Genomic DNA, 26,261 nt, shown 5'->3' on the forward strand with positions numbered 1-26,261 from the left:
GAAGCAGGAATAGGAACAGGACCTTGAGGCAAGATTCTCACACACTCCAGCAGATTTACGGGTTTTACCAGCAGGATGTATTATTTAGTCTATTTGCAGAAGAGTTAAAGCCTTCTTAAAAAAAAAATAAAAACCACATGCACGTAAAAATACAGAGGAATCGCATACATGAAAGAGAACAAGGGGAAATGGACCCCCTCTATGCCTTACCACAGAACACCAAATCACATAGGCTTGAAATCCTTTGATTATGAAAACCTGTAAGAAATACTCCTCTGTACTTGTTGTAAGGCTCTAAATCACCCTTGAATCAATAATCAGCAATTTTTTGTTTCTTTAAAACACACCGAAACCTTCTGATAGCTACAAAGGGCTGTGCAGCACCATTAGACTGGCTGGAAACCCAGGGCTCCTGAAACTATCCAGTTACTTTTGTGAGGAAAACAGAAGCAGTACTGTATGGAATATTTTTAAAATCAAATTTAATAACTTCTACAAATTTGTTTATTCTTCAGCATAAATACCTACTATCTCTCACCTGACGTACCCATACAAAACCCTGTACGATGTTCTCTGGGACCAACTACTCATCCCAGTAGCACAACAAGATCTTTAGCCCAGAATTACTGTGTTCCCTTCCTACAAAGAACTTCCCTCCAGAGTTGTGTTTGGAACAAACACCCAGTAGCAAGTCCTAATAATTCATACGTATGTGTGACTTTCATACATTCTGCTGTACGTTCAGAAAACATCACCCTGAGATGAGAAGAACATTCCCACCCCATGATGTGCACACATCCTTACTCTTCATCATTTAATTCAGGCACTTTCCCTGCCTGAGGAAGCGCAGCTGTGCCATGCAGCAGCGCGGGGAGCGAGCAGCGCTAAGGGGTGGGCTGCCTGCCCCACCTACCGCTCGCTACCAGCATTGTGTCATCGCCAAAACGTATTTTAAGATGGATGGATGGATGGATTCTTAAATCTGTAGCTTTAGTTCTTCCCCAAATTCTAAAATGTTTAGTTAAATATGATGGGAAGTTCTTGGTAGAGCCTTTCCAATATTCAAGGTATTACCATTTTACATTTCCTTTGGATAAAATCCACTCCATTTTATGGGATAATTAAATCTAAATAAGGTAATGATTGAAAGTTGTGTTTCATAGAATTATTAAAATATGGAGCTGACAAAGTTAATTTTTTAAGCTAGCAAATTTTTGGAACAACCTGTTGGAAAGCTACCAAATTACTACCCCAGAGACTTGAGGGAAAAAAAGAGGAACAAAAGCATTTAAGTAGGTGAGGACAGAAATGTACAGCCATCCAAACTATAAAAAACCCAAGTGCCTTCCAAGGAAGTTACAAAAAAGAAAAAAAAAGTCAGACATGAAGCTGTTATGAAGCAATGATGCTGCATGTTCAGCTGTGTAATGGGATGCTTTCAGTACAAGTGTCTCAAGTTAAATCAGCAGGGAAGTTGGTAAAATATGATGTAGGAATAACAATAAATATCACTAAACCATTCCACGCTAAACAATCAGGGAAACATTGCAGTTCCCGGTGCTGTGAAAAGCAGGTTTGTCTATTGTCTAGAAACTTTAAAGAATAAATTAACTTTGGCTGGATAAAAAGCATTGATATTTTTCCATTGCAAAGACAGCCTTGAAAAAAAGGAAAGAAAAGAAACTGAGCTGTGAGAAGTGGTTACACAGCAGCTCTACTGAGTAGGCTCAGTAACCTTCGCCATACTCTTAAAACCTCTGACAATGTTTTTCCTATACTGATCTCCATATACTTCCTACACAATGCATTACACAATCTAGCTACCCTTTCAGTCACAATTTTTATTCTCATTGCCTAAATTAAACCTCCTTCTTCTTAATAACATTTTTCTTCTTGTCCTGCCTAAAATGGTCTGTTTGCAGCAACCTTTCTACTTAATGGAACATTGCTACCCAGGCCTCCCCGAAGTGTCCTCTTTGCCAGACCAAAAAAAAAACCACAAAACAAAACAAAAAACCGAGAACCAGGTCCTTCAACCTTTCCTCCTAGGTCATATCTTCTAGACTTCACATCCTTCTTCATTCCTTCACCCTGATCTTTCTCCAGCTGGTCTAAATCTTGCAGAAGTAGAACCAGTTCTTCAGTGTGACTGCATTGCTAATTGATACTTTCTCATCCATTAAGCTGCCAGTTCCCTTCTATAAAATTGCAGCTTAACCAGTCACACACCTCTGCAGATTCTTCCTACGTAAATGTAGTTGTGTTATATTTGACCTTGAATTACACCTTACTGCAGGCTGTTTCTCCTATTTGTTGAGACTGTGTTCTGTGCTCCACCCTCCTTCCTACCCTTCCAGTTTAGCACTGTCTGCAAATTTTAACACTGTATATTTTACTCCTTCATCAGAATTATTAATAGAAACACTGAACATGAGCAGATACAGAATGAAGCCTTGCAGAATCCCATTTAACAAAGACCAGTTTGACACTGAACCAGCCCTGAAGAAGTTTCCAACCACTTGTTCACACACTTTTCAAGAGGCTTAATCTGAATCCTTACAGTCAAAATAAAATAATCCACACTTCATTCACAATCATTTAGTGCCCCTTCACACCTCATCACAGTAGAGAAACTCCTGAGAATGGAAGCTCTTCACACCTCATTAGTATTTAATTACAGCTCACAAATTGATGTACATTAATCTAAATAAGTTTTTTCCTAGCTGCTTTTGAGAACATAAAACATCAAAAGATTTACTGTGTTCAAGATCCAGAAACCTAGTCTTCTCCTATCTGCACAAGCTCTCTTACAGTGTTCTAAAGGAAATAACATGTATCTGTATTTGAAAAATCCAAGCTTTTGTTACTGTGCCTGTGAACAGCTTGCTTTTTGCAGTTGCTTAGACTGTAAAGATTTATCTCATACTAATTAGGAAAAACTTACCTGATGCTGAAAGCATTAGATATTCTCTTAGATCAGTTCTACATGTGCATGGACCACAAGAATGAAGATATAATAAACACTAAATAAATGTGATACTATCTTAAAACTAACCATAAGTAAGAAAGACTGCACTAAAATCAGTCTGTTAACCTCCATTCTTTGACGATGTTTACTGCAACCAATGCCCAAAGCCAGAAAAGGAACATTGAAACAGACCTGCCAATTCCAACTGCACTGAAGTAACAGCATGCATCCCATGCACACTCAGTGTATCACTGAAAAGAAAGTTAAAAGAAACTTTGTAAATTGCAAATGTAATAAACATGAAGGACAAAAGAAAGTCTCCTTAAACCACCCACAAAAGGATGTGCTTAAGGACCATCAAAATAAAACCTGGTATCATGACCACAATTTCAGACAGTTATTTTTGTTTTAATAGATTATGTTTCATATAGAGAACAATTTAAAAAGTCTGACAGTATATAAAATATGAATTCCAAGCAAGTTAGAGGAGTTAGAATAAAAGTGGGAGATAATATTGGGCCAATGTCAATTGGACCTTTTACTTTAAGAATTGTAATTCCACATTATTTTACTAAAAATGAATAATTGCAAATGTATTCTATTTATTTAATATAGAATAGATGAGTTAAAGCAGACAGAAACAACAAAAAAATTTTCAAGATGACAGATCTACAAAGGAATCTGCCATTTGGTAAACCAGCTGGTCACAATTACACTCGGATTCATTTTTGAAGGGAGGACACAAAATCTTCAGTAATCAATCCAGTTAAATCAACATGCACACTAGTCACAAAAAGACCTAACAAGGGCAAAATCCTTTTTCCTCTTCACAAGGAATAAGAACACTTTTCCTCATGGTTTCTAAACCAATTCCATGTTTGAGAGAGGCAGCATCTTGTTTCAAGAGCAGAGTTGGGGAGTTCCTCAGAGAGCTATTTCCTCAAGAGCTGACAGAAATCATGAAAGCTTTCATCTTTAAGACTCTGATCCACAGCTGGATCTACCATACAGGGTATGAGTAAGTCAATTCTTTACAAACAAATAGCAGCACCCTGTTCTCCTACATTAGCACCCAGCAGAGGAGGGGAGAACTGACTCAGCAAGTACTAGGTCTTGACAGGCTTTGCAAGTAGCACAGCTGATCACCCATTACTACAAACAAAGAATTACAGTACACTTACAGTAGTGTAAAACATGTGAAGTGGTGTCCTGCCTTCACTGGTCCACAAAAAACTGAGAACCAAACATGCCACCACTACACTTTCTTCTCCCTGTTGTACGGGTCAGAAATAACATCCTCCTGTAGCTTCAAACAGAAGCTTAGGAACCATTAAATTAAAATATGTAAACCACAAAATTTGAAGATGAATAGTGGTTTTAAATGAATGCAATTGACTAAGAAATATTGCTGCCAAAATATTATGCAATTTAATGCCAATTTCTACTTCACTGTAAAAATTGTTAAGTATTTCCAAGAGTTTTTAATTAAGTTTGGGTTTATTAACACTCTTATTACACTTTACTGAATCCATTCACTTATAATTCTACTTGCATTTTATTGCTCTGTCCATAGTGGGCTCAACAAATCCAAATCCAGTTACTTTAAAACAATTTGATGTAGATACTGTCATAAAGCTTTTCATAATTGAAGACACAAGAAAGAAGAAACTTCTCAGGCAACAACTAGAGCTCCAGCAATAAAGAATTACTTAAATATCAAGCTTAGCAGCAATAGTTTTATAAACAAATGGGCTATAAACAAGTAAAATTATAAATTTAGCATAGCTTTAAAACTATAGAAGAACCTGGACTTAAAATAATTTTCCAGAAATAATACCAGGTCATCTAAATCCTGATTATACAACGCTAGAATCATCCCAGTCTAGTAGGAAAATTCCTCCCAAATGCCAAGTTGACACCAGCAGTGTGGAAATGCAGACTGTAATCCTCCACAATTTTTACCCTAGAAAGCAAAAGGGCTAGAATTGCCCTTGGAAATCCTATATATTACAAAGTTACAGTGTTCTTAGCCTTCCTTCTCCAGGGAATTTCAAAGCCCATTTGAAAAAAAGAAAGGAGATTTTCAGAGAAGACTCCAGCTTCTCAGCACACAGTAAGGAAAATGATGCGATAATACCACTCACATTCCCCATATTATTACCTGGCTCTCCAGGTTTGCAATTTACACATCACCACTTGATCTGACCCCTGATGCTGAAAGGCAGTGGGGTCTCTTCTCACACAAACCGCTCTCTCTGGGCCAAGCACCCTCTCATTGAGCTGGTGCACCTGTGTAAAACAAGTCACTTGGCTGAACAGAGAGAACACTAATGAACTGGGAATAAAAGGGGGTAATTTTCTGCCAGGTGAGAGCTGAATCTGTTCAGAAAACATGGTCTAGCACACATCAAAGACAGTACAAGGGAGCTTGTCTGACCACGCAGATGGAAGAAGGAGGTGCTCCCTGTTTCAGAAGTGGTAAATTACAGGATTGGCTCAGAGTTAACACTAGGCATCAGCAGCTGCAGGCTGGCACAGCTGTTGACTCTGTGGCTGGATTGCTGGAAGCCAGGCCCAGCCAAGCTGCTAAACACAAGATTTGTGGTAGGTGTGCTAAGAGACCATACAGTGCTTAATATCAAAAGCCTCCAGTGCAGGATGAGTGTTATGCTTAAACACTCTCTAGTTGAGTTCTGGGAAAATCTTAGCTATTGCTTCACTTTTAAAGACCCAACCCTTATTAGCCTTGGCCAAAAATCAATAAAGTCACTGTGCTAGACGAAGATGAAGAGCACATCAAAGTCAATAACCCAGTGATCAGGCAAAACATATTGTAAGCTGTCCCAAAAGAATAATTTTTTACTGCTTCCTGAAATACTTCAAACAACAGTCCAGACAAAAATGCATACATATAATACGATTCTCTTTCTGAGTGCACCGTTTAAATTATGAAGTGGGTCCTGCTGGGTCAACAGTACCAGAGAGAACACAGATATAAATGTATTTCAGCTTAGGAAGAAATGGTTGAATGACTTGAAAAAAAATCAGCCCAGGATAGAAGTTTCCTCAGCTAATACAGGTGCTGAATTTCCCCCCTATGCCTCTGTGGCTTATGAGGGAGCGCTATTATTTCACATCCAGAGTCCAAACCTGTCTGCACATATCAGTATGAACTCAGCAATTTATATTGCTTACAAGTGAAATTACCAACCAGCACTCTAGGTAACAGTACCAATCCAGCTGCATCTTTTATCTCCCAAAACATGAGAGCTAAAATGTATCTAAATAAAATGACAAGAGGGATGAATATTTTACATTTCTTAGATCCACCAGCAACCATGGGAGTTCTAATATAGATAAAACACTGGCTGGGTCCAGGTGAAGCCATGGCACCATATAAGTAAAAGTGAATCTAACTGACGTGATGCTGAAAATGGGGTAGCAGCTGGTCCATCTACAGTAGGACTCTCACTGCTGCCAACACCAATCAGTATTAGGTCCTCATTGTAATCATTTTGCCAATCCAAGGACAGCCATGATTTCTATGTTGCAACAACACTAACAGAAGCAAGACAATCTGAATGTAGTACTGTCAAAGCATTTATAAATGGAAACTGTTTTTAAAGGCACAGTGTTGATCTCGTACCATGGTGGGTTGTAGAAAGCATTTTAACATCTCCACAGGAAATTGAAGGTGTAGTTGTGGTCCACTTAGGTGTGTCTGTGCTACTTTTAATCTGCTAAAACACTTTATAATTGGTCAAATCACAACCAACAACTTGCACTAATGACAAATATGTGTTCCAGTGAATCACAGATACCAACTCTCCAAGATGAACTATGTTACCATGTCTTCATTGCTAGCACCACAGGCTGGACAAGACACACGCTCATTTCAACCTCTAATCAACTGTGCCAAAAATAGTCAGCAATTCTTCATCTCTCTTTAAAAAGAGAGGTGTATTTTTCAGATGCATTTTTCAAACGAGACTTATATTTTTCAGCACAAAGTTATACACGTATTTCGGCCAGAAAATTCCTATCCATGTTTCCACTAGAGCACGTAGATGCTGGCTGCTGCTGTTTCAGAGAGGAAGAGGGGCGCAGAGGACGGGTGCAGGTGCCGAGCTGAGGAGGGAGGCAACGCTGGCAATCCTTGCGCCCTCCACGCCTGCACCCCGCGGCCCGCCGCCGACACCCCCTTCCCATCACTTCAAACTCCCGGCAGAGGCCGGGGGGTGCCGCTGCCAGCCTGGCTCCACCTCGGGAAGAGGAGGAGCAGGGGAGGAGAGGGAAGGGTTTTGTGCCCCCACCCCGACGGCCGCCCGGGGCCCCGCCTCGCTCCGCTCCCACAGAGGGCGGGCTCTCCTCCTGCTTACCCTGTGGTGATGGTGGGCGGTGGGCGGCGGCGCTCCCCCGCGACCTCGAGGCTCTCGCCTGCCCCGGCCCCCACCTCCTCGGTGCCCGTGAGCGCCGCCTCTTCCCCGGCCCCCGCCTCCTCCGCGGCCGTCCCCGCCGCGTCCTTCGGTCGCCGCCTCGGCCGCCCTCTCCGCGCCGCCGGGGCGCCGCCGGCCGTGCCGGCCACCTTCCCTGCGGGGTCGGCTGCCGCCCCGCTCAGGCTGCATGGCCAGGCCGCGCGCTTCCCCCGCGCCGCCCGTGGCCGAGCCGGTCCCCGCCTACTCCCGGAAAGAGGCCGCTCGCGCAGGGCGAGAGAAGGAAATGGCGGCGCCGGGCAGCGCCCGCTCCCTCAGCAGCTCCCCCTGCCTGCGGCGCCGGCGGCTCGCGCACGGCCGCGCAGCACAGCCCCTGCGGCCGGGCCACGAGCACAGCTGCGGGCTTCGGGAGCGGGCCCGGCCTCCCCGGCGGAGGGGACCCGCGGTCTGCCCCGCGCCGCCTAGGACAAGCCCCTGGCAGGCGCTTCGGGAGCGTTTGCCTGTGCACTCTGCAAATCTCGAGCAAGGAGTGAAAAAGAAACGGCTTTCCACATGTATTTCAAACAAACAGCACCCTCAGCCTCCTTTTCTCCAGACTAAACAACCCCAGTTCCCTCAGCCACTCCTCATAGGACTTGTTCTCCAGACCCCTCACCAGCTTCGTTGCTGTTCTTCGGAGACACTCCAGCACCTCAATGTCCTTCTTGTAGTGAGGGGCCCAAAACTGAACACAGGATTCGAGGTGCGGCCTCACCAGTGCCGAGTACAGGGGCACGATCACCTCCCTGCTCCTGCTGGCCACACTGTTTCTGATACAGGCCAGGATACCTTTGGCCTTTTTGGCCACCTGGGCACACTGCCGGCTCATCTTCAGATGGCTGTCAATCAACACCTTTTCTGCTGGGCAGCTTTCCAGCCACTCGTCCCCAAGCCTGTAGCGTTGCATGGGGTTGTTGTGACCCAGGTGCAGGACCTGAAGTTAGCTTTCTGTAGCAAATGAGAGAAAAAGCAACCGAGCCCTGGCTGACAGGGTGTTGCACACAAGCCAGTGCTACACAGGTGACTTTGCAGCCTCTTGAGGAGCGTCTTGCTCTGAGGACACAGAGCAGGGACATGGGAACACCTTTGGGCTGTAGAGCTAGGCTGGTTTGTCCTGCTCTGCTTGAACTAGGCGGGCACCCGTGTTGTTCTCAGGAAAGTTTACCAGTTCCCTAACAGCAGGCTTGCCTGATCGCTCTCAAGCATGCAGGCTGTCATTTGACAACACACATTAAAACATCAATCTGGTTTTGAAGGGTTTTTAAACCCAGTAGTCCTTACAGCAAAATGTGACCAAAACTTCCGTACTGTGAAATCATGGGCTGTAGTGTCTCTGCACTACTATCTGTGGTAAGGGCTGCTTAGTTCTGGGGCATAGCGTGCAGCAAATCAGTAAATTACCTTAGCATGACTCCAGTGCAACACAGGCAAATAAATCAAGTAACAGGTAGCAAGCACTGGCAAGCACATTGCAAAGACATCTAAACGGTTTCTTGTGCAGCCAGCACAGGTCTGGCAGACCCAGTGCTGAGCTAGAGCTAAGAAAACCTGGCAAACCCAAGCTGTGCCTGCATCTGTGGTGCAATTAATCTGTGACATGAACAATCTGCCTGCAAATAACTGTAAGCTGACTATATGTACAAATTTAACAACTCACATTAACTAATACTTACAGCTAGATTGGAAAAAATATCACTAATATTGGCAAGAAATAGCAAATATCATTACAACTCACAAGAGAGAAGTTCATGCATCAGTAATTATATGACAGATAGCAAAGTCATGATACGGTACATGTGCATTTTCATTTTGTAATTTAGTTTTGATCTCCCTATTATCATCTCTTACGATAGACAATTAACATAAATTATGTTACCATAGCACACAGAAGTCCCGTTCACAGGCCCTATTGCCTTGAGTGATACACAAATAGAGAGCAAAAGGTAACACCTCAAAGGGTTAACACAGACCTATGAGAGAAAAGATAGAGTATGAAGCGATGACAAGAATGGTCAACATGCCAAGAAGACATCTTTGCATACTAGCAGCTTAGCTACCATCAATTTTTATAGGCATCACAGTAAAACAGCCCATTAGGGAGGGAAGGCTTTGCATTATGATCATGAGAGTGCTTTTTATTGAGAAATTAATTATAGTTTCTATACCATATTACCAGTGTTCCTCCTAACCATGTCAGTTCAAACCAAGAACAATTTCTGCTTCTCCTGTTGCTCTGAAGTCTGCAGTCCACTTGGGGTAGCTTCAGCAGTCTTTCCTCCTAAACCCTAATGTTAAGGAGAGTAAGTGACCTTAGAGAGGGACACACTTGCTAGCTATGGCAAAAGACAAAGCATTACAGGCCACAGCATCTAGGCAATTTCTAGTCTCCCCTCTTCTGAGAAAAGCGTCATTTTCTGGCAAAAAAAAAGCAGAAAGTTCAAACAAGCTTCTATAATCATCCTAAGTGTCTGCTGAACCCCAGATGTTAGGCAAATGCAGAAGTTAGTAGAAGTTTATCCATGTGCCTGATACACATAGCTGGTGCCTTTTTAAGACTGACTCTAGCCTTTGCTGAAATCTTGTAACCTGCAAAAAAGTAACGAGCCCTGGCAGTGTTTCAGGCACCTTAGCTGTCGAGGCCCGGAGCGCAGCCCCCCTTCTAGGAGTGCTGTTGGCTATGTTCAAGTTTAGCTGGCTGAGTCCAAGGTCACCTGCTCTGATGATAAGACCTGTTGTGAAGAAAGCTAGAAGCAAGGACCTCTGTCTCCTTTCCCTTGGGAACTGCTTTTAAGCTGAGGCTGTATCGCTGGCCCTTGCCTGTGCTACATCGCAGCTGGGCAGCAGCTGCATCTACACCTGCTCTCCTGCCTCCTCGATCCTGACTCTGATCCTGACTTGGACCTTGCTGGCTGGGTTTCCTGGCTTGGTCTTGGACCTGCCTCATCACTACAGACTTGCTGTGCAATCACCGGACTATGTCTGACCCTGACCACTGTCTCTGGCCCTGATCATGAACCAAATGTACTGCTTCACATCCTTCTTAGTGAAGTCTCTGCTCCTACCTGCCTTGGTATCGTGCTCCACCTGTGGCTCACCTTCCCTTGCAGAGCAGCTGGCCCTCTCTGCCCCCTGACATGCCACACTAAACCCATTACCGCACTGCCTCACTTAAAATTTTAATCACACGTCTGTTGATGTGCAAAATAACTGTGCTGTCTACGGAAAAAGAAGCATAAGCCATGTGAGGTAGCAGAGACACACAGATTCATCTCTCACAGCTCAGCTACCTGTCACAGCCATGCAGCTTCTCATGAAATTAATTCCTACACTTCAAGGCTGTGTAATAAAGGTTTGTAAAGCCAGCCCACCCAGCCATCAGGCCGGCTCTGACTTGGGGGAAGTCTTTGCAGAACGCAGAACCAGGGTGAAATTTCTTTCCTTGCATGGGACTCGTTAGGACTGCTGTGGCACTTCAGCTATTCTTGGCTGCTAGACTGTCTCTGGAGACTGTAGAGAGCCAAGTGTACAGATGGTCAACATGCATATATTATGATTATTAGTAGGCTGCAAGGCCTATACATGAACTAGAATCCTGTTGAGTTAGGTTCAATATACATTGTGTACAAACAGAATACAGATGCACAAACATCTTAAGTATAAGACAGGAGATGACAGACACACACAGATGGAGGACAACCATTTTGGGTAGTATGATAGTGGTCTCAGTACACCAGGAAACTTATAATTATCGAATTTCATCACAACAAGAGATAATCGTTAGGGGGGATTTGAAGAAGCAAGATGATACACTTCTGTGGATATTTAGGAGATCTGGGACAAAAGTGAAGGAAACAATGAAAGCAAGTAAGAGTACAATGAAAGAAAATAAGATGCTTTTCTGAAAATTCAACAAGTGTCTATAAAATATTGATGTATTCAGCTGATGAGAGACAGGACCCAACTACTTGGTACAAAAGACAGATGATTATGTAGGAAAGGGATAGCCTGTGAAAGCTTGCAGTTAATAAAAGACACTTGCCAAGACCAAAGAAAATAATGTTCTGAGAGTTAGGATGAAAGATGAAAACACAGAAAAGTGGTGTGGATGGATAGGGAGGACCATATAGTAAAGATCTGATGCAGAGAGAATGCTAAAGACTTGTAGTTAGACTTTAATAGGTGATTTACGTGACAATTTTAGCTGAACCTGTGTCTGCTTTGAAAAAAGGGATCATCTTACTGGTTTTATACTGGCTAGATGCCCAATAAACAAACTGTTAATAATTCATCTTTCATTTATGACTTAAAAAACTAACTACTATTTGACTATTCCAAAATTACACAGTCGAGCGAGATTAAGCATCAAACAGTCTGGCAAGATTAAGCATCGAACAAATGATTAGCATCATCTGATGTGATGGAATGACTCAAAAACCAGCAGATACCTATGAAAGAACCAAATTGCCTAATTCAGGCATGCATTCACTGGGACAAGAAAACAGCAGTTGAAGAATGTAGGAAGAGACGGACATCAGAGGCATGTCTGTATTAACAAAGTGACAGTGGTGCCATTTCCACCTTTCGCTGCTTATGCAAGTATTAAATTGTTTTTGTTGCATTGCTTGTCACTGTGGTCATCCATTGCTGCTTCCTTTTCAGTTTACTCTTTTCTGTCCTCAACCCTACCATTAGCTTACCCAAACTGTACTTCCACACCTCACCCTATCAGTCTCCTCTGTCCTGAGATCTCCCAATAGAGAAAAGTCTTTCTTGCCTAACTTATTTTTCCAAAAACATCTTCTCAGCCTTGCCTGCTTCCTTAACTCAAAGGTTCCCCCTCAGTTTCCCCAAGCACTTCTAACACCTAGCAGTTTCCCACTGCCACCATGCCAGCATGGCTCCTAACTCCCCATGCATCCCCAGTTTCCTCTTATTCTCTTTCTGTTGTTGGTGGCTTCGCCAAATTTTCCAAAGACAATTTCTGAAATCTTGACATGTCTTCTGCAAAGTACTATAGTAAAGAACACAGTGTCTCACTGTCTTATTGCATTGCAAAACTTTAAATGTTTGCCTTTAAGAATATGTAGAGTGTCTCCTAAGGTATTCAAAATGTAAGAGCTGGCATGATTGACTGTCTTAAGAAACAATAGCTGTTTTGATTGCATTTAGAAATGTCATAAGATGCCAGAGTACATTGTCCTAGAATGTACATTCATGTGTTTTAGTTATGTTCATATAGAAGCAATAATCAAAATGCAAAATGCAAAAAGAGGGCACAGATAATTTGAGAGATTGTTTTACAAGTGTTTTATGGTAACTCTAATGGAAGTCTGTGCCATTTAATGAGTTGCTTTCTTTTTCTGTTTTTTCCTTTGATCTTTACATCTGTCTCCAAAAGAATATTTTCAAGTACAGAAAGCAATATGCAGCAGTGCTAAGATCCGGATGACAATACACCAAGAACAAGAATGGAAATAAATTTATTCAGCAATTCTACTGTTGCAAACAGTTCATCCATCAACCATAAGCAGTTAGAGGGGCATAGCCTCTGGGAAGTCATCACTATTGCCACTGTAACTGCAATTGTAAGCTTAATAACCATAGTGGGAAATATTCTTGTAATGATATCCTTCAAGGTTAACAGTCAGCTCAAAACTGTCAACAATTATTACTTGCTGAGCCTTGCCTGTGCAGATCTCATCATTGGAATATTTTCTATGAACCTTTATACATCCTATATACTCATAGGCCATTGGTCTCTTGGAAGCCTTGCCTGTGACCTGTGGTTAGCACTGGACTATGTAGCTAGCAATGCCTCAGTAATGAACCTCCTAGTCATCAGTTTTGACAGATACTTTTCCATCACAAGGCCTTTAACTTACAGGGCCAAACGCACACCCAAAAGAGCTGGCATCATGATTGGTTTGGCATGGCTAATTTCCTTCGTGTTGTGGGCACCCGTAATCTTGTGCTGGCAGTATTTTGTGGGTGAGCGAACAGTACCACCTGAAGAGTGCCAGATACAGTTTTTATATGAGCCCATTATCACCTTTGGTACTGCAATTGCTGCTTTTTACATACCAGTTTCCGTGATGACCATTCTGTATTGCCGCATCTATAAAGAGACGGAGAAACGTACCAAGGACCTTGCTGAACTGCAGGGTTCAGAATCTGTGGCAGAGTTTGAGATGATAAAGCCTCAGAAAACTCTCCTGAAGTCTTGCTTCAGTTGCAAGCAACACAACTTAGTCAAAAGAGAGAGGTGTCAGGCTTCCTGGTCTTCATCTAGTCGAAGTACGTCAGCTACAGTGAAAGCCTCTCAGGCAGTGAGTACTTGTAACGACTGGGCTAAGGCTGACCAGTTAACCACCTGCAGCAGCTATGCATCTTCAGAAGAGGAGGATAAAATTGCCAATGATTCAGTTTTCCAAGTAACTTACAAAAGTCCATCGAAAGGTAAGGCAGAAGAGTTTAATGAGAGTACGGATGTTGTTGTCAAAGACAAACCTGAAGAAAATGATTTTGAGAACCAGAAATACTTTTTGTCACCCGCTAAAGGCCATGTACAAAAAAGTAAAAAATGTGTGGCTTATAAATTCCGGTTGGTGGTTAAGGCTGATGGCACCCAAGAAGCCAACAATGGTTGCCGTAAAGTAAAAATAACTCCTTGTTCTGCTGCTCTGTCAAAGGATCTTTCCATCAAAAGCATGGATCCAAATATAAATAACCAAATCACCAAAAGGAAACGGATGGTTCTTATAAAGGAACGCAAAGCAGCACAGACTTTAAGTGCTATTCTTTTGGCTTTTATCATCACATGGACTCCCTACAATATCATGGTTTTGATCTCCACATTCTGCTCTGACTGCATTCCCCTGACATTGTGGCACCTCGGATATTGGCTATGCTATGTGAACAGCACTGTTAACCCCATTTGTTATGCTCTCTGTAACAAAACTTTCAGGAAAACTTTTAAGATGCTGCTTTTCTGCCAGTGGAAAAAGAAAAAAGTGGAAGAGAAGCTATACTGGCAGGGCAATACCAGGCTGCCATAATTGCTCTTATATAAGGGATAAGGGAGAAAATAGATATTGACATAGCCTAGTAAATTGATTGCAATTCTGTCTTTTCAAAGCTGTTGCTTTATATGTCTAGGGGTTAAAAAAATTCTGCAGAAAAGTAAAATTTTGCATGAAAGTAGTGTGCTTGTGATATAGAGGTCAGTGGCTGCTGTGAGCAACACAGGGTGTTTTTGATTATGCAGTAGATCTGCATTAAAGTTATTATGTTTGGGGTCTTCTGTCCTTTCTTTCAGCCTGAGAATATGTAGAGTAAATTATAAACTACTAGAAAGTAGAGTGGGATGGTCATATAGTCATCAGGTCAGGTAATCCAGTCTATATCCCTGTAGTGCAGAACTGCTTCTTCTTATAGTTTCTTTCTAGAGTATTGTCTGTTTGGTTTTCAATGTACCAAGCAATGGATCATACTACTTCTGTTTTGAGACTTTTCCACCTGCTTTTGGAATGAAACAAGGTCTATTTAAAGGGGAAATGCTGTCATCTCCAATACTAAATGGTTAGGGAGATTCATAATACTCAAAATGAACACACATGTTATAGGAGAATGTAATACTGACAAAATTTCCACTTTAAGGATGACTTTTGTGGAGACATAGGAGGGGCTTATAGTGGAGGAAATAGATAATGTATTTTGTAGACGAAGAAGCAAGTCCCAATCTCAGTTCCATCATGTAAGTCACTGTCATCTGTAAAAAATGGTAATGGTTAGCAGATACCTCCAAATTTCTCCATGTCCCAATGCCTCTGAAGGAAATTTTTAAATTTTATGCAATAGTGACAATGGTGCAAATCAGAACTGACTGTGAAGCATAATGGACGTAGTCTATCTACTTTACAACACAAGGAAATTCTTTTTTGCAGTCTCCTTTGTTGCGCTTCCCCTTGCCCCAAAAGTTTCCATTACTGATGGAATGATGCAGAGCAAGAGAAAAATATGTATTGATGCCCTGTGCATTTACCTGTATATTATGAAATTATTATAAACAGTGACAGAATTGGCATCTCTGAAAAAAGAAAGATTTTTTAAGTAGTTTTGGAATATTTATATAAAACTATTAAGGACACTTGGCACTTTCATAGCACTTTTTATCTTTAAATAGCTTTACAAATACTAGTCAATATCAGGTGTTTGGAAACATAAGTTATCCCCAGTCACTATCTTTTGGTCCAGCAGAACCATATCTGCTACAGTACTGGGGGCTGGAGTCAACCCCTCTGACGGTTATGGCTTCTGGGACTGGGCTGTGCTGGCCTAGTTACAATGAGCCGAGACTCTGGCCGCTAGCTGAGGTTTGCCGGGGCTTTGGGTTTGTGGTGAGGACACTTCTGTGGCAGGGTTGAACTGCATGTGCCTGTCTGATGTCTGTGTTAGATTGGGAGGAGACCTGCAGCACTGACTGAGTGAGTGCATAAGCGAGGGGCTGCCTTCAGCAGAAGGCCATTGGAACGGAACTGGTGACCTGGCTCCTTGTGGTGGGAACAAGCATGAAGCCTCAGAAATGGCCACAGGAAAACAAAGTTAATGGTGACAGGAGTCATAAGGAATGAAGTCCTAAAGTAAACAAATGTTTATGAATAAATAAGAAAGATCTCCATGTAGACAAAGTTCAGATTCAGTTCTAGCCTTTCTGTCAAAATTCGGGGTGAGATGCTCTGGAATATTAGTTTGGGCCAATCTTCATATTATATCTACTACACACTTTAGTGGGACATTGCAGTGGTGACATGACCCAGTTGCACATTTCAGGGATTGTATTAGTCATCCTGACTGTACCATTGCTCTCGGTGAAATTGTTCATATAATTTATTAACTTATTATACCATCAAAATATTTCCCTACAGATAAATAATTCCTCCATGTCAACAACCACAGTACAAGTAATTAATATTTTTTATCCCCAATCTCCAGAGGGGAAAATTGTGTCAGTGAAAGATTAGCAGTGTAGTAATGTAAAAATATGTAAAAATGGTCTCTAAATTCACATGATTGATTTTGTAACACACCATACTGTGCCTATTATTTTTTGTGCATTAGCATATGGTTACTTATTAAAGGAAAGTATGGGTCTTTATAAAGACTCTTTCATCAGTTTTCCTCTGTCACTATCCAGAGCTTTTCCTGTGTACAGTAACTATGTACAAGTTGGTTATTATAGTGAGTTTATTCTATATTACATTGGATCAGACATTCAGTAAACTGTTTGATTTTTAGCAAATGAATATGTCCCTCTGCGGCACAAGCTGTAGTTAAAGGCAAAATTTATGAGGTAGTAACAGTTCCTGCTAGCTGCAGTGTTGTTGCTAAAGTAAAGCATAGGCTTCTACTGAAATTAAATGGGATATTTTTTGTTGGTTTTGGCTTCTGTTGAACTAGAGTGTTCTGTAAATGTTTATGGACGCTGTGCTCAGTAAACGTATTAGAATACGCGGTGATGGATGCAACAATGTTGGTTCAATGTAATTGTGAAATACGTGCTCGAACTGTGCTGCTAGCACTTCACCATATGAGACATTACATGGCCAAACATGGGTACATTGTAAATACCTAGAATAATATAAAGAGGTGTGTGTGGCTTTATTGTTACATAGAATGTTTATTCTTAAAAAAAATCAAAACCACAAAAGAAAATGTGATCCTCATCAGAGTATCAGTTAGTACTTAATTATATTTTGTTTTCAAATTATATTTTGTACCTTTAAAAAGTGTTGTGGGACTTTTACAGTGTAGAACAATCTTGTTATCTGTATTTCTGTCCTTTTAATGAACATTTTACTGATCCTATAATTGATTATGGTCATGGTCATGGACTAGTGAAAAGATCTTTTTTGTAAAATTACATTTTATTTATACATAATTACATACACATACGTATATATAGATATGTATGAATGTATTATCAATATAGATGCATAAATATACATCCCTAACTAAGCTTTTCAGAGACCCAGCACACTTTAATATTTTTTAATATTGAATTTTCCCATAAACTGGGGGTATAATTTTTTTGTCTCTCCCTTTTCATACATACCAGTCTCCCTATATATTCCAGATCCCCATAAATTATCAAGTAACATTCATTTTCTGTAAATATAATTTATGTTTGTAGATAAATACTTGGAAGAGTTCCCAGAATTTCTAAACGGGTATAGAACACCTAGTTACAGTTGTGCCCTTTCTGTGACTAGTTAGCACAGCGTGAAGAGCTTTGCAAAGGATGGAAAGTCAAGATAAATGCAGGGGTTCCCTTTATAGAAAAATCCTGTTGAATTGAGCAAGGATGAAATCAAAATGGTTATAGAGAAAATAATGTAAGAACCTGTAAAATATGATAGAGCATATTTTGCCATTAATTATATAATTCAGTTGCTGATTTTGCTTATCCTACTCAACTATGCATGTCAATTAGTAACTGCTATTAACTGTTGAAAGTTATTTTTATATGTGGATTTTTGTTCCTCATCATTATTGTACCCATAATGAGACCTACACTGGGATATATGGACTTGAGAAGTCTAGATCCAGAGACAGTGATGCACTTCAAGGCAAAATCCTTAATTGTACTTCCTTATCACTCTTTAGATATTGTTCCAGTTGTTTTAGAGTTGAGTCTCATGAAAAGTCCCCATCTGAAATTTAATTATTCTGATCATTTCATCTCCCACATAGGGCTTTTTCTCAGAAATCTGTGACATTGCCTCCGTGTTGTATTTGATAGATGACCTGAACATGTCAAACTAATTTAACTGATAAATCTTAATACAAATGTAGCTAAGGATAGTCACATACCTGAAGGAATAAAAGTGTCACTGGGATGTGGTAAGTATGTTAAACTTAAATGAGAAATCTTTACAACAATTAAAGAATCCCATAACAATCTGGAAGATGCTGCTTTCTCATAGAACGCAGTTGTTATGAAACTCGATTGAATACCTGTGGGCTTTTTTCAGATTCTGGATTTTGAATAGAATTTTGTAAGATGCTTCTTTACTTGTGGTAGGAAACACAGTTTCCAAATCACCCCTTCATATTTTGGGATTCCCAAAATCTTCATACTGAAGGAGAATTTTTGGATGCTTCCCTTTTAAAGTTACTCTATAATTTTTAGGGGATATACATACTGCTGGCTTCTCTGGATTCTTTGCTCTAGGAAAACAAACAAACCAATCGAATGGTGTAACTTTCCTCTGAAATATTAATTTTCTTTGCTTTCTATAGAGATAGAAATAATATGAAGGAATCACTTGGGCATAGTGAGAAACAAATACCTGTTTCCTCAGTTGTACATAACAGTCAAGCTGGAGTTAGCATTTGCTATGACCTGTACATCTAGGTGCCCCTCTGTTGAAAGGACTCTGCCCAAAAACCTCTTACTTACGGCCTACTCTTTTTTGATATTACAGAAGGCTTTTTTTAAAAAAAAACCCAACACCCCACATTCACTACTTTTATGAGCTACAGACCATTACAGGTCAGAAATTCCCTCCGAAAGGCTTCCCTGCAGTGTTTGCCTTGGGGAATCCAAAGGCTCCATCAGCTCCCGAAATGCTCCCACAGCCACTGGGTAGTCAGTGGCTTCTCCGTCTTGAAATGCCCTTCCAAAGTTGAACTCCAAAAATGGATACTGTGTCTTTTCACTTAAATACTTGGCTTTCCTTCTACCAAATCTTTCTGATTTTCTGAGTCCATTTATTTCTTATGTGGTCATCCCAAATCTCCATTGCTGCCTTTTGAACCCACTAAGAAGTTGTCTTCCACATACAATTGACAGATGGGTGTCATAAAACCTTAAACTTTGCTCATGCAAATAAACTTCTTATGATTTTATTACCCCATATATATATAGTTAAAAAAAAAAAAAAGAAAAGAAAAATTGATAGCATTGTGTTATATAACTAGAGATAAACTATGACTATTAGTGGTTTCAGAAAGGGTTGGTGTTGCAATTGTTTTTTCCATCTTGGTAAATGTATTTCTTCAGGTTTAATACGTACCGCTGGGCTATGTATCAGATTAGGAACTTCAGTTTTCATTACACTCAGTAAAACTGCTGACTTTTACTCAATACTTATGCATTAGCTACTAAATGCCATTAGTCTCTTCATGTATCTGGTGATATATCAAACAAGTCAGTCTTCCTCAAACAACTAGACACTTAAAATCCTTCAAAAGTTTTCTTCTCAACAAGTACCTCTCCAAACCCTGGTTGCTGATGGCTCCTGTTTCAGTAGACCTCTGAAGTTTGGGGATTTTTACTGAATTCCTGTATTACAATGCCAAGATATAAGCAGGAATATCTTTCACTCCTTATATGAGGCAGCCATCTAGACACAGTGGAGGTCAGACAGCTGTTTTTACTGTATGCCGTACATAAGGCCTCCTTAGATGTGCAGTTCATCAGGTAGCTATAGGAGGAAGAGTGGGGAGAGGGTATAGTGGTGGATAGCAGCTGTAGAGTGTGGCTGGATTCAGCTCTGTACCCCACCACTCTGCATGGGTCCCGATGCCTTCTGAAATGCAGAAGATGTGAGCGTGATTAAAGGTCTCTCTGTTTTGTTAATTATAGGAGAGAAAATGAGCCCAGGCAGGTAACGTTGCTAATTTATTGATGTACAGTATTCAGTGCTTGGTCCTAAAACCACTTTGTCATACTTTTAAACTTATGGTTAACATGTAAAAAAAGGTTATGTGGAAGTCTGGAAATTTATTGTTTAGGTTATACATATGAGAATCAGAAACAAAAACATTCAGCTATTCCAATGATACAGAAATGTTTGAAGTAACCCAAACAGCTGTAAAAGAAAACAAGGTCTTTGAGATTATCAAAACGGAAATATTTTTATTTATTATTTTAAAACAGATGAATTTATAATGAAAATTAAAGATTCTCTCTTTATTTTATAATCACAAAAAAGGCACTGTTTAAATAATGTCAAGGTTGAGTGCCAAAACAATTGAAGCTAGCAAATGTGAAATAAAGCCAACGCTCTCTTCTTTTCTCACAGTGGTATTAAAAAAAGAGAAAGCTGAACCACATCATGGAACAGGGAGAAGCAACAGTAAAATGTGGTAAACAAAGTGGAGTAATATTCAGGGAAAAAATGGAGCAATAAGGAAACAATTACGAAATCAATTTGATCTTTTAAAAAATGTGTTCACTGAGTTTCTTGGGGAAAAATTCAGAGGAGTTGCAAACTTTGGCTTAGTAGCTTTAAATGGGAAAGTTGATGATCCCATTAGCTCTGGGTGCTCTAAAAAGAAGGAAGAAAAGAAAAGCCTACGCTGAATACTTCATTGTGTATGGCATCATTAAAAAGTAGAAATAAAAATAAGAGTCAATGAAGGGGAAAAGAAGCCATGGGAGCTGAGGCTAATTCCAGTTTTATGTATTAAAATACCTTTCAGTAAAGGTAAAAAGGAAAGGTCTGATGCTGCCATATGGTACACAATACTCTCCAATATGCATTTTGTAAATGTAGGTATTTCACTGGAAATTTCCTTCCTGCGTGATATGTGAAGATGTGCAATTACAGGAGATCAACCATGAACATTCATACTGGAGCAAAACCTTCTGAAATGCATGTATATTTATGTATATCTCATACAAGACATCATATCCTGGATTTCATACGTGACTCCTCTTATGGCTAAAATACTATAAAATTAATTTAAATCTTCTGGTAGAGGCCTCAATTTCTGACAGTGACTTCTCAATTGTGTGGTTGGTAGATGCCTATGTCCTGGTCCAGTGCTGTACGATATGTTATCATAAAGACTTTGCAGAGGCCCAGATTAAATTTTCAATCATGATTACTTAGTGTGATTATTCAGTCAGTGTGAGTTCACTTCAGTCACTGGACAAAGAATCCATGTTCCTTTCAAAGTACACATGGATTATCTACAGTTCAACTTTCTGACATGGACAGGACTTGGTTGGATATGACAGGCTGTGGTCAATGGGTTTGATCATCATCCATGCAAACTTGCAAATGCGTTGCTTGTTGCAGTCCTTTTGCCAATATATCACGTTCCTACGGTTTAGATTTGCTCCAGCACACGCGTCGTACCACCAGCCTCCCCCGGGAATGCCATTGTGTTCCAATTTAGCACAATTCTGAAAGTAATTGTCATTGTCTCTGTCCTTGGTGGTAAACTTCTGGTTGTCATGGAGATAAGCTTCTGTGTCCAGGGTCAGAGCATCAGTGGCGTTGCCTTTGTATAGACCAACCCTGATTCGGTATTGAGACTCTTCATCTTCAATAAGGAATGGTTCGTACTGTCCCCATTTGATTTCAGCATTTAGGTTTACAAGTTTAACTCCAAGTATATATTGCACGGAGCTGCTAGTTAACTGATGCATATATTCATTTCCTAACCAATGGTTGTCATGAACGGAGCCAAATCCATATTTGTAATCCTGCCAGGTCCTATCAAAGTCGACAGTACTATTGGCTGTAATGTGCTGGATTACTGTCCAGCCACCATCCTGCATGTTACAAGAGACAACAATTGGGTCCTCCTTTGGTTGGATGATGTAAAGACCATCTTTGGAATTTCCTTTGGAGCGCTGAAAAATCTCAAAACAATCCCTTGGATAGTCTGAGCAAGGAGAAAAAAAGTTTTAAATTAAATTTCTGTTCAAATAGTAAATCTCAGGTATTGAACTCTGTCCTTTAGAGTGAGTGAATGATTGCCTTCTGACTGGAAGCTGACTCCAACTTCATCCCAGCTGGTGGACACCTACTTAGCTAAAGGGGGAAGATTTCAGGGCAGAACATGCAGGAAATGTTCAGAAATTCAAAAAAGGGTTTGTTACCCTGTCATACAACAGAACTGTCATTTTGCATTTATGACAGAAATATGGTTGAAAAGCCAAAAGTTTTGTACAGACTATTCCTTTTCCTCCTGTGTTCTTCCTGTTTGAGTAGTCAGCAAGTTTGCAATTCCCTGTTCCATGTGTTGCACCATTGTGTTTTAATTACTAGAGCTAGCCTTAACCTCAACAAATACATCTAATTTCTCTTTAACCAATTTATACTTCAGGCATCTGTAACATCATTGCATTAAATTCCAATAAGTGTGCCATGTGTTCATTGATAAAAGGGAGATAATAAAGCACATTTCTTGCTAATACAAAACATATAAACATCTGAGGATTTTCTTAGGAACAGTTCTTGTCACTCAAACTCCAGGCTAAATCTTACCACTGATTTGCAGGTACAACTACAGTGCTGTGCAGTGTTGAACACCAATAATCAGTGCTTTTCCACTTTATTACCTATCCAGTAGACTCGGAGGGGTGATAAAAATGGCATATAAAGCTTGGGATGACCCTCTCTATTTGGCTGAAATATATATACTGTGGTTTTTTTAAATGTAAGTTGCTTATAAGGTAACCTCTTGCTATTGTATAGTATCAAGCATCTCTGAGACTAAGGCACAATGATCTGTTTTTTACAATTGACTGTGACACTTCTAAGAGCCAGAATATACTTTACTTAAAATACATTTATCTACGTATGAATTCATATATAGAGAATTCCTTTTGTAGAGAAGGATGTTATTCAATGTCTGTTCCGTTATTCAGAAACTTGTTTATGAATTGAAATCACTCACTTCTCCATATAGTTGAAAGGCATGTCATTATATGTTGGAATATTTATAATTTAAATTTAATAAAAACTTGACAATTTTAATATCTCTATGAGAAAAATTCCTACAGACCACCTGTGATGTAAAACGACAGTTCTTCAGATCTATGAAATCCTGTGTTCTGTCCTGACAATGACTGATAGGAATTTAGATACTGTATTTAGAACTTAGTTTTTTCTTCTGGGAAACTGGGATAATTCAGGGAAAGTATGGCAAGATTTCCTAATTTTTTTTCAAAAATTTTCCAAAAAACTATTAAGGAAAAATATTTCCAAAGATTAAAAAATTTAAAATAAAAGCTCAGAAAAAAACTCTTCTCTGCCCAAATCACTGACCAGAGAGCCCCTGCTGATCCTTTTACCGAGCACATTGTTTTTCTTTTCCTGAACGGAAGAACAGAGTCTGAAAAGAGTCAATCTCATTGTATGGTCTCGTGACCAACAGATCAAAAATAAACTGAATGGTTTGGTTAGTGTAAAAGAAAAAAAAAAGTCCCCAACCTTCTGGAAAGGGAAATGGACCATGAGTGACTGTTTTGTCTACTACTGGTCATTTAGGAAATCACATCATGCAGTCGTCTTCACAGAATTATCAAATTTCTTCTCTTCCAACTGGAAAGCATTGTAGACTTCAATAACTGTCACTAGCCTGTTAGAAACACTCATCTGGTTTCCAATTTAATTTTCTTAATATCCACTGTCCCTCTTTTTCTTTCGCGTATCATATTGTTCCTTAGTTAAATACCGCTTCTTCCTGGGTAATAAGCCCTGATGTAACATGAGGACAACTATATTTTTAATCAGCCTTTGTTTTGTTAGGGTAAATTCTGTTAGGATAAATAAATTCTTTTATTATTTAGTGTAAGATAAATCTTCTGTTCCTTAATTGTCTTAGTAGCTTTTCCACACCTCTTCTCTGCAAATTAATCTCCTAGAATGAGGGTAAAATTTGCAAACAGTATAGCAGATGGCCTTACGTACTGCCACTGATTCTTCCCAAGTCTTATTAAAAACATCTCTGTTGATACAGTCTAGGACTGCATTTGCATTGCTTAGTTTCCTTTAATCTAGAGTTTGGTCTTTGGATCTTTGTAACTGGTAAGGTCCTCAACTTGCAGTAAAACCTAGAATTTTGTACTTTATTTTTCATCCCAGTGGTATTACTTAAGAACATATGATTTTTTTTTTTCTGTGTAATATTCTGATTCTTTGTATTGGCATTTCTCTACTCCATGTTATCATTAAATTTTATCAGCATATCCCTATTTTTGCGTCAGTATACTTAAGAATACTGAAAAGATCACTTATAAGCAAGTACTTCCAGTCTCCCCTTGACTTTATGGTTTACTTTTTTTCTCAAGTCATTATCAGTTTCTTTTCAATCTCTACTGAAATTATAATGTAACTCTACCTTCTCTGATTTAATATTGTGTGAAGTATTGTATCATAGGCTTTGTAGAAGTCCAGATGGACTAAACCTGTTAAACAGTATTATTCATAGTATCAGTATTGTGTTAAATATAGTCTTTGATATTCAGAAGTTTATCGGTACTTCTAAGCCACTCAGGATAGATTTACAGGAGTATATAGGCTTTCCAAGGTCTTACTTTTATGCCTTTCATTGCCTAATAGAATCTACAGCCATGAATAGAATACTTTAAATCTCAATACCATCTGCGTGACACTATTAAATATCCTGAAAGGGCAGAACTGTGTACATGACTCTCTACCCCAGTTGTTAGAACATTAGCCTGGTAGACATAGCCTGACTCCAAACCTCATCCCATGATCTTATAGAATGATTATTTAAGTGATTTATATATAGTGCTGTCCAAGCCCACGATATATACAGTGACACTTGTATTTGCCCTTCTCAGTGAATATTATTCATGCAAAATAGAACCACTTCTATAGACAGATAATGAGAAAATCATTAAACTGATTGTTACAGGATTCACTTGGAAAGTGAATTTTATAAACCCTCAAGTGCCATCAGTCAGAAGAAGAAAATGAATCAATCCCACTATTCTTTTTGGGTACATTTTATGTGGCACCTACTCTGGTAAATGTATTAGAAAGCCTACGAAACTGGACCTTGCAAGCTAGATAGGCAGAGGGATGCCTCAGTTATAGGTAGTAATGGGATTTAGGTACCGAGGTGTCAGATATAATCTAGATATGAATGTCCTAAGAATAAGTCTTCAAATGCCACAAAATACTTTTTTTACAAAAAACCTGTTAATTTCTCTTGAATTAGACGGCAGCTGAGCAAGGGTTTTAAAGATTCTGGACTTTGGGGCAGCACATGTTCATATTGCAAAGTATTTTTGCAGGGCTAACTTTCAAATACATTGGCTGAAAATGGCACAGCAAAGCAATAAAGTAAAACACAGCATGCATCCAAATCACTCACTCTCTTCATGAGTACCTTTTCCATTGGTGTTACCCAGTCTCTCATAGCCTCTTTGGGGGAGAAGGTGGGCATTAGCCAAGACCACTGCCTCTTTGGTGCTCACTGACACAGTGCAATGAGAGAGCCAGAACAGAATAAATCCTGCAGAGCTCGTCAACAGCATCTTCCTTCCGAGTCAGTCCTCCTGCAGCAATACAGAACTGTAACATAGACTGGAATTGACAATGGAAGGATTTATGACTTCTAGTATGAAAGTCCTGAAGGAGCAAGGTATTGAAATACCTAGCTTCAATATAGTGAGCCTCTGCCAAAATTGGCTTCTCCCATCTTTCAAGGACCTGTCCTGTTCCTGATGTCTCGCACCCTATTTCTGACTGGTCATTCCTCTGACATGGAGCACTGTGCTGCGACACTTAGAATGTCTCTCACCTCTGTCACCTTGTGCCATGCTGAGCAATGAAACATAATGTAATTTTGTGTGTGACAAAAAAACATAGAAAGTAATGTAATGGCAAAAGAAAACCCACATTTTATATTTATCAGAATTGAATTTTGCTTATTCCCCAAGTCCAAACTGTAGTGAAATAGAGGCACCAATGGTCAAACTGGCAGAAACAGTAACACTGGCTCTGCTGACTGTCTGTAGTTCAAACAGTACTCAAAGACGTGGCTTTCCG

At 39.9% G+C, this 26,261-nt stretch overlaps 3 protein-coding genes across 3 annotated transcripts in view; 1 reads left to right on the forward strand and 2 right to left on the reverse strand.

Annotated features, from left to right (window-relative positions):
* AVEN (apoptosis and caspase activation inhibitor) overlaps positions 1–7,593 on the reverse strand; it is a 98,414-nt gene extending 90,821 nt beyond the window's left edge. The window contains exon 1 of the mRNA XM_059819554.1: positions 7,348–7,593. Coding sequence (XP_059675537.1) covers positions 7,348–7,593 — 246 coding nt within the window. The remainder of the gene's footprint in view (positions 1–7,347) is intronic.
* A 5,315-nt stretch (positions 7,594–12,908) lies between these two features.
* On the forward strand, positions 12,909–14,495 carry CHRM5 (cholinergic receptor muscarinic 5). The gene has a single exon (XM_009819397.1). The coding sequence runs from the start codon at positions 12,909–12,911 to the stop codon at positions 14,493–14,495; it is 1,587 nt and encodes a 528-aa protein (XP_009817699.1).
* Positions 14,496–21,418: 6,923 nt separating this feature from the next.
* LOC104262902 (fibrinogen-like protein 1-like protein) lies at positions 21,419–25,747 on the reverse strand. The gene is made up of 2 exons (XM_059820031.1): positions 25,600–25,747; positions 21,419–22,119 (listed from the first exon to the last, which is right to left on the reverse strand). Exons 1-2 carry the CDS (start codon positions 25,745–25,747, stop codon positions 21,419–21,421), a joined length of 849 nt encoding a protein of 282 aa, XP_059676014.1.
* Positions 25,748–26,261: the final 514 nt, after the last annotated feature.

The sequence above is a fragment of the Gavia stellata genome, chromosome 7, assembly GCF_030936135.1.
Source record: "Gavia stellata isolate bGavSte3 chromosome 7, bGavSte3.hap2, whole genome shotgun sequence".
Lineage (NCBI taxonomy): Eukaryota > Metazoa > Chordata > Aves > Gaviiformes > Gaviidae > Gavia > Gavia stellata.